The 15,897-nt window shown below is 44.4% G+C and overlaps 1 protein-coding gene across 1 annotated transcript in view; it reads left to right on the top strand.

Annotated features, from left to right (window-relative positions):
- The window catches only part of LOC117525277 (titin-like), a 363,294-nt gene that overhangs the window by 279,717 nt on the left and 67,680 nt on the right, over positions 1-15,897 (top strand). The window contains 12 exon segments of the mRNA XM_034187118.1: positions 760-1,062; positions 1,686-1,991; positions 3,014-3,301; positions 5,408-5,698; positions 6,177-6,464; positions 10,213-10,495; positions 12,821-13,128; positions 13,218-13,322; positions 13,448-13,645; positions 13,741-14,037; positions 14,223-14,810; positions 15,560-15,862. Of these exon segments, the coding sequence (XP_034043009.1) occupies positions 760-1,062; positions 1,686-1,991; positions 3,014-3,301; positions 5,408-5,698; positions 6,177-6,464; positions 10,213-10,495; positions 12,821-13,128; positions 13,218-13,322; positions 13,448-13,645; positions 13,741-14,037; positions 14,223-14,810; positions 15,560-15,862 (3,558 nt within the window).

Genomic DNA, 15,897 nt, shown 5'->3' with positions numbered 1-15,897 from the left:
CACGCTGCTCCCGTTGTGTGTGTGTGTGTGTGTGTGTGTGTGTGTGTGTGTGTGTGTGTGTGTGTGTGTGTGTGTGTGTGTGTGTGTGTGTGTGTGTGTGTGTGTGTGTGTGATATCCAGTAAATGCAGTTCATTTACCTCCAATCAATAAGTATCTAAAGATTCTGGTTTTATACCAAAAACATTCTAGTTCTTGATCTGGATCCTTTGGGTACACATGGTACCATCCTGAGAGTGAGACCAGATACCAGATTTTCCCCACTTTGTACTGGAACCTTCACAGGTTTGACTTCAGGGTGTTTTGTTTTTATATCATGAATCCATTTTTTATTGTCCAAAATCAATTGGGGCAAAATTGGCTTCGTAACCCAGGAACAGTCTCGCTGTTGGAAGAACCATAACTGAGTCCAAACTTCGACACTTCTAAGGATGTTGAAATTTTCTGAAATTGTAATAGTCCCTGAGTTGGAGCTCAAATAGAGCCCAGAAAATGAGTTAGATTAAGAAAAACATCTCTCTTCTTTTTCTGTGAATAACTTAAGAACCCTGAATTGGGACTGGACTCTGGAATGATTCAGATAGCAGATTTATGAGCTTTTAATACTATGATGAATACTCTGATATAGAAGAGAAAGTGTCTAAAATACTGCAGGATGATATCTGAAGAACTTTCAACTCCTATATATAGGAGTTGAAAGTTGAAATAGCTGTGAAAGAAAACCAAAAACCTGAAACTTTAAATCCTGCTGTCCTTTCCAGCTGTTCCAGGCCCCTGTGAGGCACCGGTCATCACGAACGTGACCAAAGATCGTATGACCGTCAGCTGGAAGGAGCCCGTGGATGATGGGAAGTCCACCATCCTGGGCTACCTGCTAGAGAAGAAAGAGACCAAGGGTGTGAGCTGGACCAAAGTGAACAGGAAGCCTATGATTGAGAGGACACATGACGTCACCGGGCTCACAGAGGGCATCGAGTACGAGTTCAGAGTCATCGCTGTCAACCTGGCAGGACCTGGCAAAGCGAGCGAGCCGTCCAGTGGTGTCATCGTGAAAAATCCCATCAGTGAGTCTATGAGCAGCATTTTACCTACAAGTAGAACTTTTTGTGGAAGCTCATTTACACCAGGGTTTAAAAAATCCCCACATCAAGTCTAAACTGTGATCAAAATTCAAACTTTACAGTCAAAATTCTGAGATAAAAATTCTAAATGTTAACTTTTTAATTCAAATATCTTTCCTTCTTTTCCCATGTCTCACATGGGAAAAGGTCAATGGATCTGATGGACTTTCCCCACAGTCTGGTCCTGAACCTCCTTTTCCTTCCCATCTTTCTTTTTCTCGGTCCATCCACCTCCTTCTCGTGCCCTGTATTCCTCCCATTCTCAACTCATGTTCATCGTCCGTTCTCATCCAAACCACCTCAGACTTTCTGAAATATTTCTCACTTTTCTTCTTCCTCTCATTCTCTCCTTTCCTATACTGGTCAGCTTTGCAACACCACACAACCTGAAAATCAAACTAAGCAAGACAATTTAATGAAAATTGTAAAATTTGGGAAATTAATACAGATTTTAAAATTGGCCTTTTCTGGAAGAGAAACCATTAAACTGTGGTATCTTATGGTAACAAAGGGTTGAACCTTGAATCCTATTTCCAGACGCATCTGGCTCTGTGTGTCTTCCCCAGCACCTCCTGGACCTGTGTTGAACCCCAGTGTGACGGACACGACTTACGGCACCATCAGCCTGGCCTGGAACCCGCCTGCCTACAACGGCGGTAGCCCCATCCTGGGATACCTGGTTGAATGCAAGCGGACTGACACCACAGACTGGATACGCTGCAATGTCCCCAGAAACCTGCAGGAGACACACTACACCATCCAGAACCTCATCGACAAGGCCGAGTACCAGTGCCGCATCACCGCTGTCAACAACGCTGGCTTCAGCGAGCCAGTTGAAGTTCCTGGCAAACACTTCGCCAGGGACATTACCAGTATGTGTCACGTTACATAGACATTAAAAATCTACTCTTCAGGTTCTTGTTTGCATTCTTCAGATGCTCTGCTCTTCATCAGCATGCATCAATTCTATGCTAAGAAAAGAGCTTTTTGGTATTTATAGTTAAAATTCCAGTAATTAAACAGTCACATTGTTGAGTGAGAACATTCACAAGTACTGATTATGAAAAATATTCAGAAGACAGTTTTTAGAGTGATTACAGCTCAGGTGGTACAGCGGTTTATTGGTTACATGGTCAGATTTATTCCTAACTACCACTGAGTTCAGAAGAGCTCGTGGCCAAGATACCAAAGACCAAAAACTGCTTAACCCAGATGTCTCAAACTGATTCCAGAACAGGCCAAGAGGGTGCAGGTTTTCTATGCACTCCAGCAGGTGATGTCACTGATTATCATCACTTTGAGCAGAATCAGTTAATCACTGAAACCACCTGGTGGAGCGGGTGGTTGCATAGACAACCTGCACCCTCTCAGCCCATTCTGGAATCAGTTTGAGACCTCTGGCTTAACCTAACCTTGGTGTTTAGTCTCACTTGTTGAACATTAGTGAGGGTTTGTTGAGACCCAGGAGAGAACCAGCTGATGGCTGTAGTCATGGTTCTGTCACAGTCGCCATGAAGGAATGACGGATTCCCGGCACTCGGCCCATTCTGCAGGAATCACAAAGCAGCCTTTAGTCTTCAGCGGCAGACATTTTCAGGTGTATCATTGTGGTTGATACCAAGTCAGCACCATTATTCAGCAAATGTCGACGTGTTAGAAATAACATGTAAAAGTATTAATACTCAGTAATCGTAGTAATATCGTTTTAGAGATTTGAGGGTGAAGTTCACGTTCATGCCACGAGGAGTTTGTGGATCCACTGTCATCAACAGAATTCTTTTCAGTAACAGTTTTATCTTCTTGACTCATTTTCCAGTCAGCTCAGTGTGAGACACAGATTTCTTCACTCAGTCAGCCTCTCATCATCCTGTCGTCCTCATCTTCTTCCTTATAGTTCCTCCAGAGGCCGAGCTGAGTGCTGAGCTGAAGGAGGGGCTGGAGCTGCGGGCTGGCGCCGTCATGAGACTGCACGCCATCATCAAGGGCCGCCCCACTCCCAAGGTCACCTGGGCCAAGATGAACACCAACATCAAGGACCGCCAGGGCATCATCATCAAGTCCTCCAACACTGACACCTTGGTGAAGGTGGAGAACGTCAACAGATACGATGCCGGCAAATATGTCTTGAACCTGGAGAGCACGGCCGGAATGAAGATGTACACCATCAGCGTCAGAGTTCTTGGTGAGGATGTGGTTTTTGTTTGTTGTGTTGTTGGTATTCATCAGCTAAAGAAATACATTTATCGTGATTTGTTTGCCACCACTGGATCGCATTCAGTATGATGAAAATGCAGTTTAATAACTGATACTAGCATTGTGTAAATAATTACTGCCAAACAATAAATTAAGTACTGAAATCCACGGCTCTACAGTTTGATCACATTTAGAAACCATTTTACAGGAAAAGGAAGCTGACAGATGAAGTTTTGGGGCTTTGCTTCTTGTTGTCTGGGGAACGCCGCCATGACTGTGTGATAGATACAGACGCTGTGGCACACAGATGTTTCCCTGGGTTTAGGTCATGTTGTGTTGAGACAGCCCAACAAGCCAGCTGGGAGGTATCATCCCTCCAATGTGTCCTGGGTCTTCTGTGGGGCCTCCTCCAAGGACGTGTCTGGAAGCCCTCCCTGGAGAGGCAACCTGGGGGCAACCTCACCCGCTGCCTGGACCATATCAGCTGTCTCCTTTTGATGGGAAGAATCAGCAGCTCTACTCTGTGCCCCTCCCTCCCCGGGTGTACGCCCAGATACCCGAGGAAGGTATCTGATTTCCTCCAGTTTATCCATGACCTTGTTCTTTCAATTCTTACCTAACATCCATGACCATAGGTGAGTATAGGAGTGTAACCCAACTGGTAAATTGAGTCTCGCCTTCTGGCTCAACTCTTTCTTCATCATGACGGTCTGATACAGCATCTGCAGGACCTCAGATGCTGCATCAGACCATTTGTCAGTTTCATGCTCCATCTTACCTCCCACTCTTGTGAACAAGACCCCAAGATACCTAGACCCCCCCTCATATGTGGCAATAGCTTTCCATCACCCAGAGGGACAACATACCAGATTCTGACAAAGGACCATGGCCTCAGAGTTGGAGGTGCTGATCCTCCTACTAGTTGCTTCACACTCAGACTCAAACCTTACTTGCCAAACCTGAAGTCATTTGACTGGACAGAACTCTGCCATGATTCCAACTCTGGACCATAACAGTACATCTACCAAACGAATCCCTCACTATGACACACAGTGAGGCAATAGTTCACCTCAGCCTCAGAAGACTCTGAGCTGCCATTCAGGATAACTGACATTGAACCTTCATTCTTCAGAGAAATTACGTTTGTCAAGACAATATGGCGCTGTGGTCTTGTCACCCTTTGTACACCTGGTTGTGATTGATCTTTGAAGATGTGATATTGTAGATTTGTGCACCTTAAAATAATACACAACCTCCTGTCACTTGCATAGAGAGGTCACCTACAGTGTTTAGACCAGGGGTGGGCAACTTGTTCCAGAAAGGGTCAAGAGACTGCAGGTTTTCTTTGCAACCACTGATTCGACCAGGTGATTTCACTGATTGACCCTTTCTGGAACAAGTTGCCCACCCCTGGTTTAGACCATGTGGTGCGGCTGTCTGGTCCTGATCCAACCTGTAGGTGCCTCAGTGTTGAGGAACCCAGCAGCTAGAGAAGGTCAAGGACACATCCACGTTTCACCTGTCTGCAGAAGATAGATGGCTACCTTAGAGAGTTGAGGATGGACCTGTTGTCTGTCTGGGTAGTTGCCATCCATTACCCAAGGCGGTTCTGTAGTGTGGTGGATCCAGTGACATGCAACAGCAGCACATGTTCCCAGATCTGACTTTGTCTTCCTGCAGTTATCATTCCAGGCATTTGGTTTCTTTGGCTTGTGTTCATCAGAGCGTGATGTAAAGGAAAACATTAATGCCGTAGACTTTATGGAAGATGATCTCAGGCTTTACCATCTAATGCACATGCACGGTGGACAAAACAACACCAAGAGCTGTTTGGGTGACATGAAGCAGTATCCATGAAACATGTAGAGGTGCTGAAACCCACTCTTTAATCTGTTCAGTGTGTTTTTCATAAGACATACTTTAAAATAATTTTATAAAGTATAATGATACTATATTTAAACTCTGACAGCTGCAGTTTCATTGGCTTTCAGTAAACACAACTCTCGCTGTCATACCGCGGTAAGAGCAGGTGTGTTTTGGTGTCCTCATCTGCAGGTACAGACCTGTATTTAATTTAGTAAAATTTGTTCTGCAGACACTCCTGGACCACCAGTCAACCTGATGATGAAAGAGGCAAACAAGGACAGTGCTTCCATCTACTGGGATGCCCCGCTGCTCGACGGTGGTCATGAAGTCACCCACTACATTGTGGAGAAGCGTGACACTGAGCGGAAAGCCTGGTCCCTAGTCTCCAACGACTGTGCCAAAACCTCATGTGAGGTGCCAGACCTGACCCCTGGACGATACTACTGCTTCAGAGTATCTGCTGTCAACAAACTCGGTGCCGGAGAGCACTGTGAGTCCGCCGACTCCATCAGAGCATCAGGTGTGTGTGCTGACTACACCGAGTGGTGCTTAGTACAGGAGTCATTCACTGAGCGGCTCAGATACAGATGACAGGTCCAAATATAGCTCATCAAAGAGATACTAGTACAGACACAGAAAATCTACTAACGTCCCTGTTGGCAATACTACAGGAACAGTATACCATCCAGAGGTCCTGGAACTCCGGTAAACCATCTCACAGCAGATTCACAAGCTTCAACTTTAGCTGAACCAACTGATCATAGAGTTCATTTATACTGAATCTTTATTGTAGCAATAGTGAAGAAATCTAAAATAATAATAGAAAAATACTCTCTGTAAAATGAAATTATTTATACAGTGAGTCAACAAATGTGGTTTTCACTGATACGTCTACGTGTGAGTATTATTTTGAATCCATGTTGAAGAATGTGTGCCAAGGAAAATGTCTAAATGTTGTGCGTTCAACATATTTACTGCATTAACTTTGACTTATCCAGAGGAACCTGGACCTGTGGTTGACTTGAAGACCCTGCTCGTCACCAAGGACTCCTGCACGCTGAGCTGGAAGAAGCCGCTCTGTGATGGTGGCAGTCGTATCACTTGCTACGTAGTGGAGGTTCTCAATGGTGAGGACAAGTACAAAGAGCTGATGAGGTCCAAGAACATGCAGTACAGCACCAAAGACCTGGTGGAGGACAGAAAGTATACCTACAGAGTGAAGGCTGTGAATGACACAGGAGAAGGTCCCGCCAAGGAGCTGACTGTGGTCGCCAAGGACCAGATGAGTAAGGAGCTGAAAATACAACACGCAACACTGTGACAGACATCTTAAAACACCGCAGCTCAGTCCATCCATCTTCTGCAAGCTCCTTAATCCCCACGTTGCTCCCGGTGTGTAGTGAGCGCCTTGCATGGCAGCACCCTGACATTGGAGTGTGAGTGTGTCTGTGTGAATGTGAGGCATCATTGCAAAGGGCTTTGAAGATATGATGAAGGTGGAAAAGCGCATTATCAACACATTCCATTTATCATTTAATAAATGTTTATGTTAGTAATAAAAAGTAGACTATAGTAAGTCCCTTCGGCTGCTCCCTTGTTTTGTACTCGGGGTCGCCACAGCAAATCCAAGGTGGATCTGCATGTTGAATTGGCACAAATTTTATGCCGGATGCCCTTTCTAACAAACTCCACTTTACACTGAGAAATGTGGTAGGGGTGGGATTTGAACCGGGAACCTTCCGCACTTCACTTGGCCACCACCCCTAATAAAAAGTAGACTATAAAAATCCCAAATTTAAGAGCTGATATTACAAAAAACATGACTGCTGGGATAGGCTCCAGCCCCCCGCGACCCTTAATTGGACTAAGCGGTTTAAGATGAATGAATGAATGGCAGTTACACTCCGGTGCAACTTTCGCTCCAGTGCGACTTTTACTTTAGTGCAACTTCTACACCAGTACAGCATACTTCGGTGCGACGTACACGCTGAAGAAAAAGTCTCAGAGAGCACATGAAGTCGATTCTCAAAACTGCTGCACATCATGCACCAGTGTGACGGAGGCCAGCAGGAGTCGCTGTGTGACGGTCGGCACTTGGCCTCAGTCCCCCGACAGCTAAAGAAAGGTCTGGACGCTCAGGCCAGAGCTCAGTTTGTGGCTGACTGGTCAGGTTGTCCACATCCCGTGATGGAAATCACAAGTTCGCGTCCCGAGGGGAGAGAAGGGGAGGAGTCACAACAGAAACGCAACGCAGACGAAAGAAAGTAGAGCCGCTACACCTGCAGCAGATAAACAGCAGTTATTCAGGTAGAGTTTAAAGACTGAGACACTCTGTTTGCCTCTGATTCTAAAGTTCAGAACAAATGTTCTCAGCAGATGTTAACTAAGAGCTGAAGACAAGATACGCTACACCAGGGGGCCCCCAACCACTGGGCCGTGGACCAGTACTGGGATGTGAAGTATTTGGTACCCGGGACACACAGAATGAATAAAAACTTTATAAAAAAGAGTTTTCTTTAGCGACAGTACTCTGCAGGGTATTTTGTTTTGGTAAAACGAACACTTCATAAGTGCTTTTATCTCACATTTTGGTGCAACTGCAGTTTTCCTCATGCACAGGGAAGCCCACAAGCTAACCTGCCAAAAAAGAGTAAACAACAAATGTCGCTGGAGAGCGTTTTTGAAAAGGGGGAAAGACATATGAGCCTACGCTCTGCATTAAATTCAAAGTGGAACAGAGGGTATAGGGGGTTTCTGCAACCACAATGAGGTTACGGAGAAGACTGGACACAAGAAACACACTTTAGGTGTCACTGTCTCCCATCAGCCAGGGATGGGCACCAGCTCAGGCTCCCACTGATTCTGCATTATGATGAGATCTATTACATTAGATATATTACAATGTAGTAATAACAGAAATCAATCAATCAATCAATCAATTTTTTTATATAGCGCCAAATCACAACAAACAGTTGCCCCAAGGCGCTTTATATTGTAAGGCAAGGCCATACAATAATTATGTAAAACCCCAACGGTCAAAACGACCCCCTGTGAGCAAGCACTTGGCTACAGTGGGAAGGAAAAACTCCCTTTTAACAGGAAGAAACCTCCAGCAGAACCAGGCTCAGGGAGGGGCAGTCTTCTGCTGGGACTGGTTGGGGCTGAGGGAGAGAACCAGGAAAAAGACATGCTGTGGAGGGGAGCAGAGATTGATCACTAATGATTAAATGCAGAGTGGTGCATACAGAGCAAAAAGAGAAAGAAACACTCAGTGCATCATGGGAACCCCCCAGCAGTCTAAGTCTATAGCAGCATAACTAAGGGATGGTTCAGGGTCACCTGATCCAGCCCTAACTATAAGCTTTAGCAAAAAGGAAAGTTTTAAGCCTAATCTTAAAAGTAGAGAGGGTGTCTGTCTCCCTGATCTGAATTGGGAGCTGGTTCCACAGGAGAGGAGCCTGAAAGCTGAAGGCTCTGCCTCCCATTCTACTCTTACAAACCCTAGGAACTACAAGTAAGCCTGCAGTCTGAGAGCGAAGCGCTCTATTGGGGTGATATGGTACTACGAGGTCCCTAAGATAAGATGGGACCTGATTATTCAAAACCTTATAAGTAAGAAGAAGAATTTTAAATTCTATTCTAGAATTAACAGGAAGCCAATGAAGAGAGGCCAGTATGGGTGAGATATGCTCTCTCCTTCTAGTCCCCGTCAGTACTCTAGCTGCAGCATTTTGAATTAACTGAAGGCTTTTTAGGGAACTTTTAGGACAACCTGATAATAATGAATTACAATAGTCCAGCCTAGAGGAAATAAATGCATGAATTAGTTTTTCAGCATCACTCTGAGACAAGACCTTTCTGATTTTAGAGATATTGCGTAAATGCAAAAAAGCAGTCCTACATATTTGTTTAATATGCACTTTGAATGACATATCCTGATCAAAAATGACTCCAAGATTTCTCACAGTATTACTAGAGGTCAGGGTAATGCCATCCAGAGTAAGGATCTGGTTAGACACCATGTTTCTAAGACTTTGTGGGGCCAAGTACAATAACTTCAGAAATAAAGTGCATAACACAAAAAGTCATAATTGCAGTTACATATTTTAAAAAAACAGTAAAAACATAATGGAATAACATCTTATTGTCCATGTAATTGTGTTTACATGATATATATAATCAAATTAAATATATTATGCACTTTATTGTGTTTTATTATGTGTCCCCCGGTCTGTGATAGAACTGTCTTGCACTGAACTGAACCTTGGTGCCAAAAAGGTTGGGGACTGGTGCACGACACAGCTTAACTCCACTTACTGACAGGGAAGCCGTCCGTTCTTCAGCGGAATCAGACAAGTATGACGGGCCAGCAAGGTCATTTCCCACAGACTCAGCAGAAACTGGTCAGATTTAAAATGGACAATGCCATTTTCCAAACTGTTTCAGCTTGATGGATCTCTGTCACATGTCATAAAACCTTTGATGAGTCAAAGAACCTGACTGTTATAGAGCACTGAGAGAGCGGCCGGTCACAGGCGAACAGCCGTAAAGTCAAACAGAGGTGTCAGTAGTTCAAAAAAAAAAAAAAACCCTCTTGAATTTTCTGGAGTATCTTGCTTTAGCAACAGCAAGGAGACACCAAACTGAACTAATCAGAAGTTGCTGCAGCAAGTCAACTGAGAAAACAGATCTCCTGGAACAGGGCTGATGTTTGAGGATCTTGCCACCTGTGAGGCAGACCAGCCCAACCTGGAGCCAAGCCTGGAAAAATAGAAACCGTTAACATCTGGTAGGACATCCAACTTAAAAAAAGAAATAGAAATTAATTGAGCCATTATTTGTCTTCATATAATAGGCCATACATACCCTGTAAGAAGCAGAGGGGTGTCACATGACACTGGTGAGAAATAACTTAGGTCACAGGTCCAGGGACAAACTTGGTTCAAGAAAGTAGAAGGTAATCCAGAAGAAATGGAAGGTGACTAAGTCAGAAAGATATTTGAACACTCTGTTGTAAATCTTTCCTCTTTGTAGTTCCTCCAAGCTGTGATTTAAGGGACCTGCCCAACATGTGCTACATTGCTAAGGAGGGTGCGACAGTACGCCTAAAGATCCCCATCAGCGGGAAACCCACACCAAAAGTCTCCTGGAAGAAGGGAGACGATCAAGACCTGACAGACACTGGCCGAGTCTGTGCTGAATCTTCTGCGGTCAACACTACTCTCCTGATCAGGGACTGCCAAAGAAGTGATGCTTCGAAGTACACCATCACCCTGAGGAACAGTGCTGGAAGCAAAGAGTCCACCATCTTCATCAGGTACCAAGGCAGTCTAAGTCAGACTCAAACCTTTTACACATCACTGTAAAGTATCTTCAGATACTCACCACAGTCTGAGGTTTTGGCAGTGATAGCCATTCATAGGAGTTCTCTTTCGAGATGAGAGAGATGAGATTTGTCATTGTCATTACACGAGTGCAACAACAACGAAATTACGTTTACACTCCAATTACCTCAGACAAGATACAGCAATTAATCCACAATTATTACTAGTTGACTGTAATAATGGCTCACATCAGAATTAAAGACACCACATATACATTTGACATTGTTTATGTGCACTAAACTTGAAGCAGTCCGTCTTCCGAATTGAGGCAAAGTGGGTGAAAGCTGCAGCAGGAGAGGCCTGCACCACCCAGCTTGGAGAGTTGAAGGCTGCAGCAGTAAAAACAGCGCTGCCTTCGAGGTGGCAGGGAGGAAGCCAGGGTGAGGGGAGTGGAGAGACACGGGGGGGTAATAGGGATGGAGGGAGGGAGACATGAGTTGTGTGCAGATGAGTTAAGTTTCTGTCAGGTTCTGTCCGTGTGTGTAAAGTCTGATGTTGCTAGGCAACAGCTGGCTGGAGGGGGAGGGTAGATAGATGAGAAGGGGGAGCCGAATTCCTTCACCAAGGATGTAGATCTTTCTGGGGGAAGAGCAGGGTATTTGACCTTCAGGAGCTGATAAGGCTGCTATGTTGATGTTAGACGGAGAGATACAGAGTTCCATTTACTGAACCTTTGACCATCTAGAGTCCATATTTATGAAGAATATTCTCCAGTCCTCAGTAGCACATTCCTTTGCAATGCAGCGTATATGCTCCAAGATGTTATCCATTTTGTGTTTGAGTTGAAGAGTTCACGCAGTCTGAGATTACAGGGCATTGCCCAACTCATTAATCATGATGGACAGATGAGGGGATGAGATTCTGGAAGCAGCCGTCTTGCTAATATTCCTGTGGGTCAGGGCAGCGCACAAACCAATTAGCACCAAACCTTAAACCATAAAAGCGAATAGGAATGAATCCTCAACATCTTCCACAGAGAATGGAGCCAAGCATGTCACACTCCGTCTTTCTCAGGCGTTGAGAACACAGCCCACTGGGTAGGTTCCATCAGGGCACACAGGGTCCCCCAGCCCTGATTTTCTTGTCGAAAAAAAATGGTGTCAATAGCGTTGAGAGACCAGCTATCAATTCTATGGTTAATCCAAATTTTAATTTGAGGAATTCACAGTCTGGTGAAGCTGAGACTTTGAAAGTCAGAGCAGAGATAGAGAACAGAAAGGAGGAGAGTAGAGGGGAGGGACCGTCCTTGCCGGAGTCCCAAGCTGAATATCTTGTGCAGTACTTAATATAAGAACCTTTGTGCAACCAGTGTACTGCTTGAGTTGACTTGATGGTAATCACAACATGTAAAGGGATCAGAGTGGACCAGTCTGCATGGTCTCAGCCTGCCCAGGTGTAAATGGGAGCTCATCTTGGCAGAGGAAGTAACCTGCGTCATACTAGTGTTCCATCCTGGTGGAATCATTGTCTCTCATTCATTTCATGCTGTGGTCTGTAGGGACTAGCATTGATCCAATGGTTCTCAGGACCTCTGGGTCTGGATATGACTGAGAATCCAAATTTCAGAGAGAAATTGCATTTCCATAAAGGGTGTTAGAGTGTGGAATGATTGTTTAGATTGTATTAAAATATCTAGTACATTGGCTTGTTTTAAAAGACTGTATAAAAATAATATAGTAACTTGTTATAGTTTGCGTAATTAAGTAAATTGCCTGTGTGGCTATTTTTTGTTTGTTTGTCTGTTGTATTAGGTACTCTGTTTGTTTCACTGCGTTACATTACTGACTGGTATTTGTTTTTTGTGTTTATTCTTTGTTGGTACACAGAAACTGATGTACGGGGTGGGCGTTTAGAAGCTTCTGCTTCTGCCCACACCCTTTCAGCCACATTAAATTGGTAAATTGTTTGAGTTTTGTTCTATATGTTTTAATTTTTGTTTTCTCTTGACTTGTTTTGTAAATGAGAGATTTTGTTCATGCGTGCTGAATAAATCATTCATTCATTCATTCATTCAAAAAAATCTGATTCTTGTGATGATTCCTTTAATGAGACACAGCCCCCAGGTAAAGGTGTAGAATAGGTTGTATTGGCATACTGAGGTCAAGGTCTGAAATGTTTTTTGGATCTGTGCCAGTTTGTAATGGTTTTTGGGGCTATCATGGTGGACAGACAATATCCTCAGATTTAATTTGGACCTTTCTGCCAATGGCCTTTGCTCAGCGGGTGGTATCAAATGAGATTTCTCTTCATTCCTTCAGGGTGGTGGGCAAGCCTGGCATCCCTGTTGGACCCATTAAATTCAAAGACATCACAGCTGATGGTGCCACCCTGAAATGGGGTGCTCCAAAGGATGACGGTGGCTCAGAGATCACAAACTACATCTTGGAAAAGAGGGACTCTGTAACCAACATGTGGGTAACAGTGTCATCCACTGTAGACACCAACAGCCTGAGAGTAACTGGTCTCCACGAGGGCACAGAGTACATCTTCAGAGTCTGTGCTGAGAACAAGTATGGCATTGGAGAAGGGCTCAAGTCGGATCCAACTGTTGCAAAACATCCTTTCAGTAAGGGACAGAAACCGAGTTATGGATTTTTAAAACCTGAACAGCACAGGTTGAGCTCCTGAATAATAACACCCGTCTTTTTTGTGTAGATGTTCCTGATGCTCCTGCTCCACCTCAGGTTACGAGCATGCAACATAACTCTGCCTACCTGGTCTGGTTTGATCCCAGGAAAACCGGAGGGTCTCCCATCACAGGTACTGTCATTGTGAAAGCAGAATATTCCTACTCTATTTTCCTGTATTTATCTGGCAGATTTGAATGTCAGTGGCATATGAGTGCAATGTGGACTATATTGTTCCCTCTGTGGTGTTTTATTTAGGCTACTATATTGAGTTCAAAGAAAGGGGCAGCATGTTGTGGAAGAGATCAAGCCCAACACCTTTGAAGATGAAGGAGCACAAGGTAGCCGGGTTGAGTGAAGGACTGGAGTATGAGTTCAGAGTCATGGCAATAAATCTGGCTGGCATTGGCAGACCAAGTGCTCCCACAGATCCGCAGGTTGCTCTGGATCCCATTGGTAAGAGTGAAAACTGTCTATCTTAGTAAAACTGGAGTGAAACTACACATTCTGTAAATATACAACAGAAAAAAAATACTTCCATTTACCCCCAGATGCCCCTGGCAAACCTGATGTGATCAGCATCACCAGGAGCACTGTGACCCTCCAATGGACTGAGCCACAGTTTGATGGTGGTCACAGGCTCACTGGCTACATCGTTGAGAGGCGTGACTTGCCTTCCAAGGTCTGGGTCAAGGCTAACCATGTAAATGTTGTGGAGCCGGCTTTCACTGTGAAGGATCTGCAGGAAGGCTGTAAATATGAATTTAGAGTCAGGGCGAAGAATGCTGCTGGTGCCCTCAGCCCACCTTCTGAGCAAACTAATACTCTTCTCTGCAGAGATGAATATGGTGAGATAAAATTGCAACAGGCTTTCATTAACGTAGCGCGCGTGCACGCACGCACACACACACACACACACACACACACACACACACACACACACACACACACACACACACACACACACACACGTGGACCTTATTATCTTGGCAAGCTGCACGATGCATTAAACATTTCCCCTTTTGCCCAACAGCGGCGCCGACCATTATTATCGATACTCAGGTGATGGAGGGTCTGACTGTTCGAGCCGGTGACACTATCGTCATCACTGCCACAAGCATCCAAGGCAAGCCCACACCAACCTCATGCTGGTCCAAGGGAGGGAAATACTTCAAGCCCTCTGAAGTGGTACATATTGAGGCCTCTGCAACCTCCTCAACTCTATCCATCAAGTACGCCAGCAGGAAGGACTCCGGGGAGTACACCATCACCGCCACCAACTCCTTTGGTGTAAAAGAGGAAACTGTCAAGGTTACAGTTCTGGATGTTCCTGGCACACCTGGCCCCATTGAATCCAGTGGTATCTCCTCTGAGAAAGTCACCCTGACCTGGACAGCTCCAACTGAAGATGGAGGTTCTCCTGTCAAGTATTACAACCTGGAGAAGAGAGAGACCAGCCGCCTTCTGTGGACTGCGCTGGAGGAGAAGATTATTGACTGTCACTACGTGGCCTACAAGCTCATCCAGGGCAACGAGTACTTCTTCAGAGTCTCTGCCGTCAATCAGTATGGTGCCAGTGAACCATCTCACTCTGAGCCCGTCATGGTGGTGGATAGGTTTGGTACGTACACTTTGGTGCTCAGTGCATCATCATCCTCAACTAAATAGCGATTTCTTATCCTTGTGACATCTTGTTAATAAGTCTCTAAAAACAGAAATTTATGTTTTATATTTTTATCTTTTGTGTTTCACGGTGGAACCTCCTGAGCTTACATCTAGACTTTGTTCCAGAAAAAGCTGTTGGTTCTGTTTTTATGTGGATGGGAGCACACAGTCACATTATTATTACAAATGATCACATTATTATTATTATTATTATTACTTTAACTGTATTTCCTTTTTTTATATTTTTGGGCTGTACTTGCAGTCAGGATCCTGGATAGTTCAGTAGTTTGTTCAGGTTGGCAACATACAGCACCAGCACATTTCCCAAATCTCACCTGATTTGTGTATATATGAAGTCCAAAAACTTACTATTTTGTCATTGGCTGATGGTAGTAACTGCTACCAATCACATGGCACAGGAAGATGTTAATGGCAAGAAATACATAATAATAATAATAATAATAATAATAATAATAATAATAATAATAAAACATTTTCAGTTACAGTAGCTGAACTAGCTTCCAGAATCTAATGGGTCACAGAATTTGGTGCAGTCCTGGTTCAGGTATGTGTTCCCTGCAGCATTTCAGGCTCTTGGCATTTGCAGTGTGTTCAACATTCACTGTTACATATTGATGAGCTGCAAGGAGAATATGGACTATTTGAACACTTCTGATTAGCTTCTTATTTCTCAAATGTGTGCAGATCCTCCTGGCCCACCTTCTAAACCAGAAATTGAGAAAGTTGATGCACATTCAGTCACTTTGACCTGGAGGAGACCAGCTGAAGATGGTGGAAGTGACATCATGGGTTACTGCATTGAGAAGAAGGAGAAAAAGGGCATGAGATGGGTCAGAGCCTCCAAGAAATCCATTGCTGAGCTTAGGTATGAAGTCACAGGTCTGACAGAGGGTGTGGAATATGAGTTCCGTGTTCTTGCGGAGAACAGAGCTGGTTTTGGAGAGCCAAGTGAACCATCTATGCCTGTCAGAACAATTGTTGTGGCCTGTGAGTACAAACATATTTTAGTGAGAATGCTTGCA

Source organism: Thalassophryne amazonica, chromosome 14 (assembly GCF_902500255.1).
Source record: "Thalassophryne amazonica chromosome 14, fThaAma1.1, whole genome shotgun sequence".
In the NCBI taxonomy this organism is placed as follows: Eukaryota; Metazoa; Chordata; class Actinopteri; order Batrachoidiformes; family Batrachoididae; genus Thalassophryne; species Thalassophryne amazonica.
The sequence above is the reverse complement of the archived record's forward strand: the minus strand, read 5'-3'. Positions and strand labels throughout refer to the sequence as shown.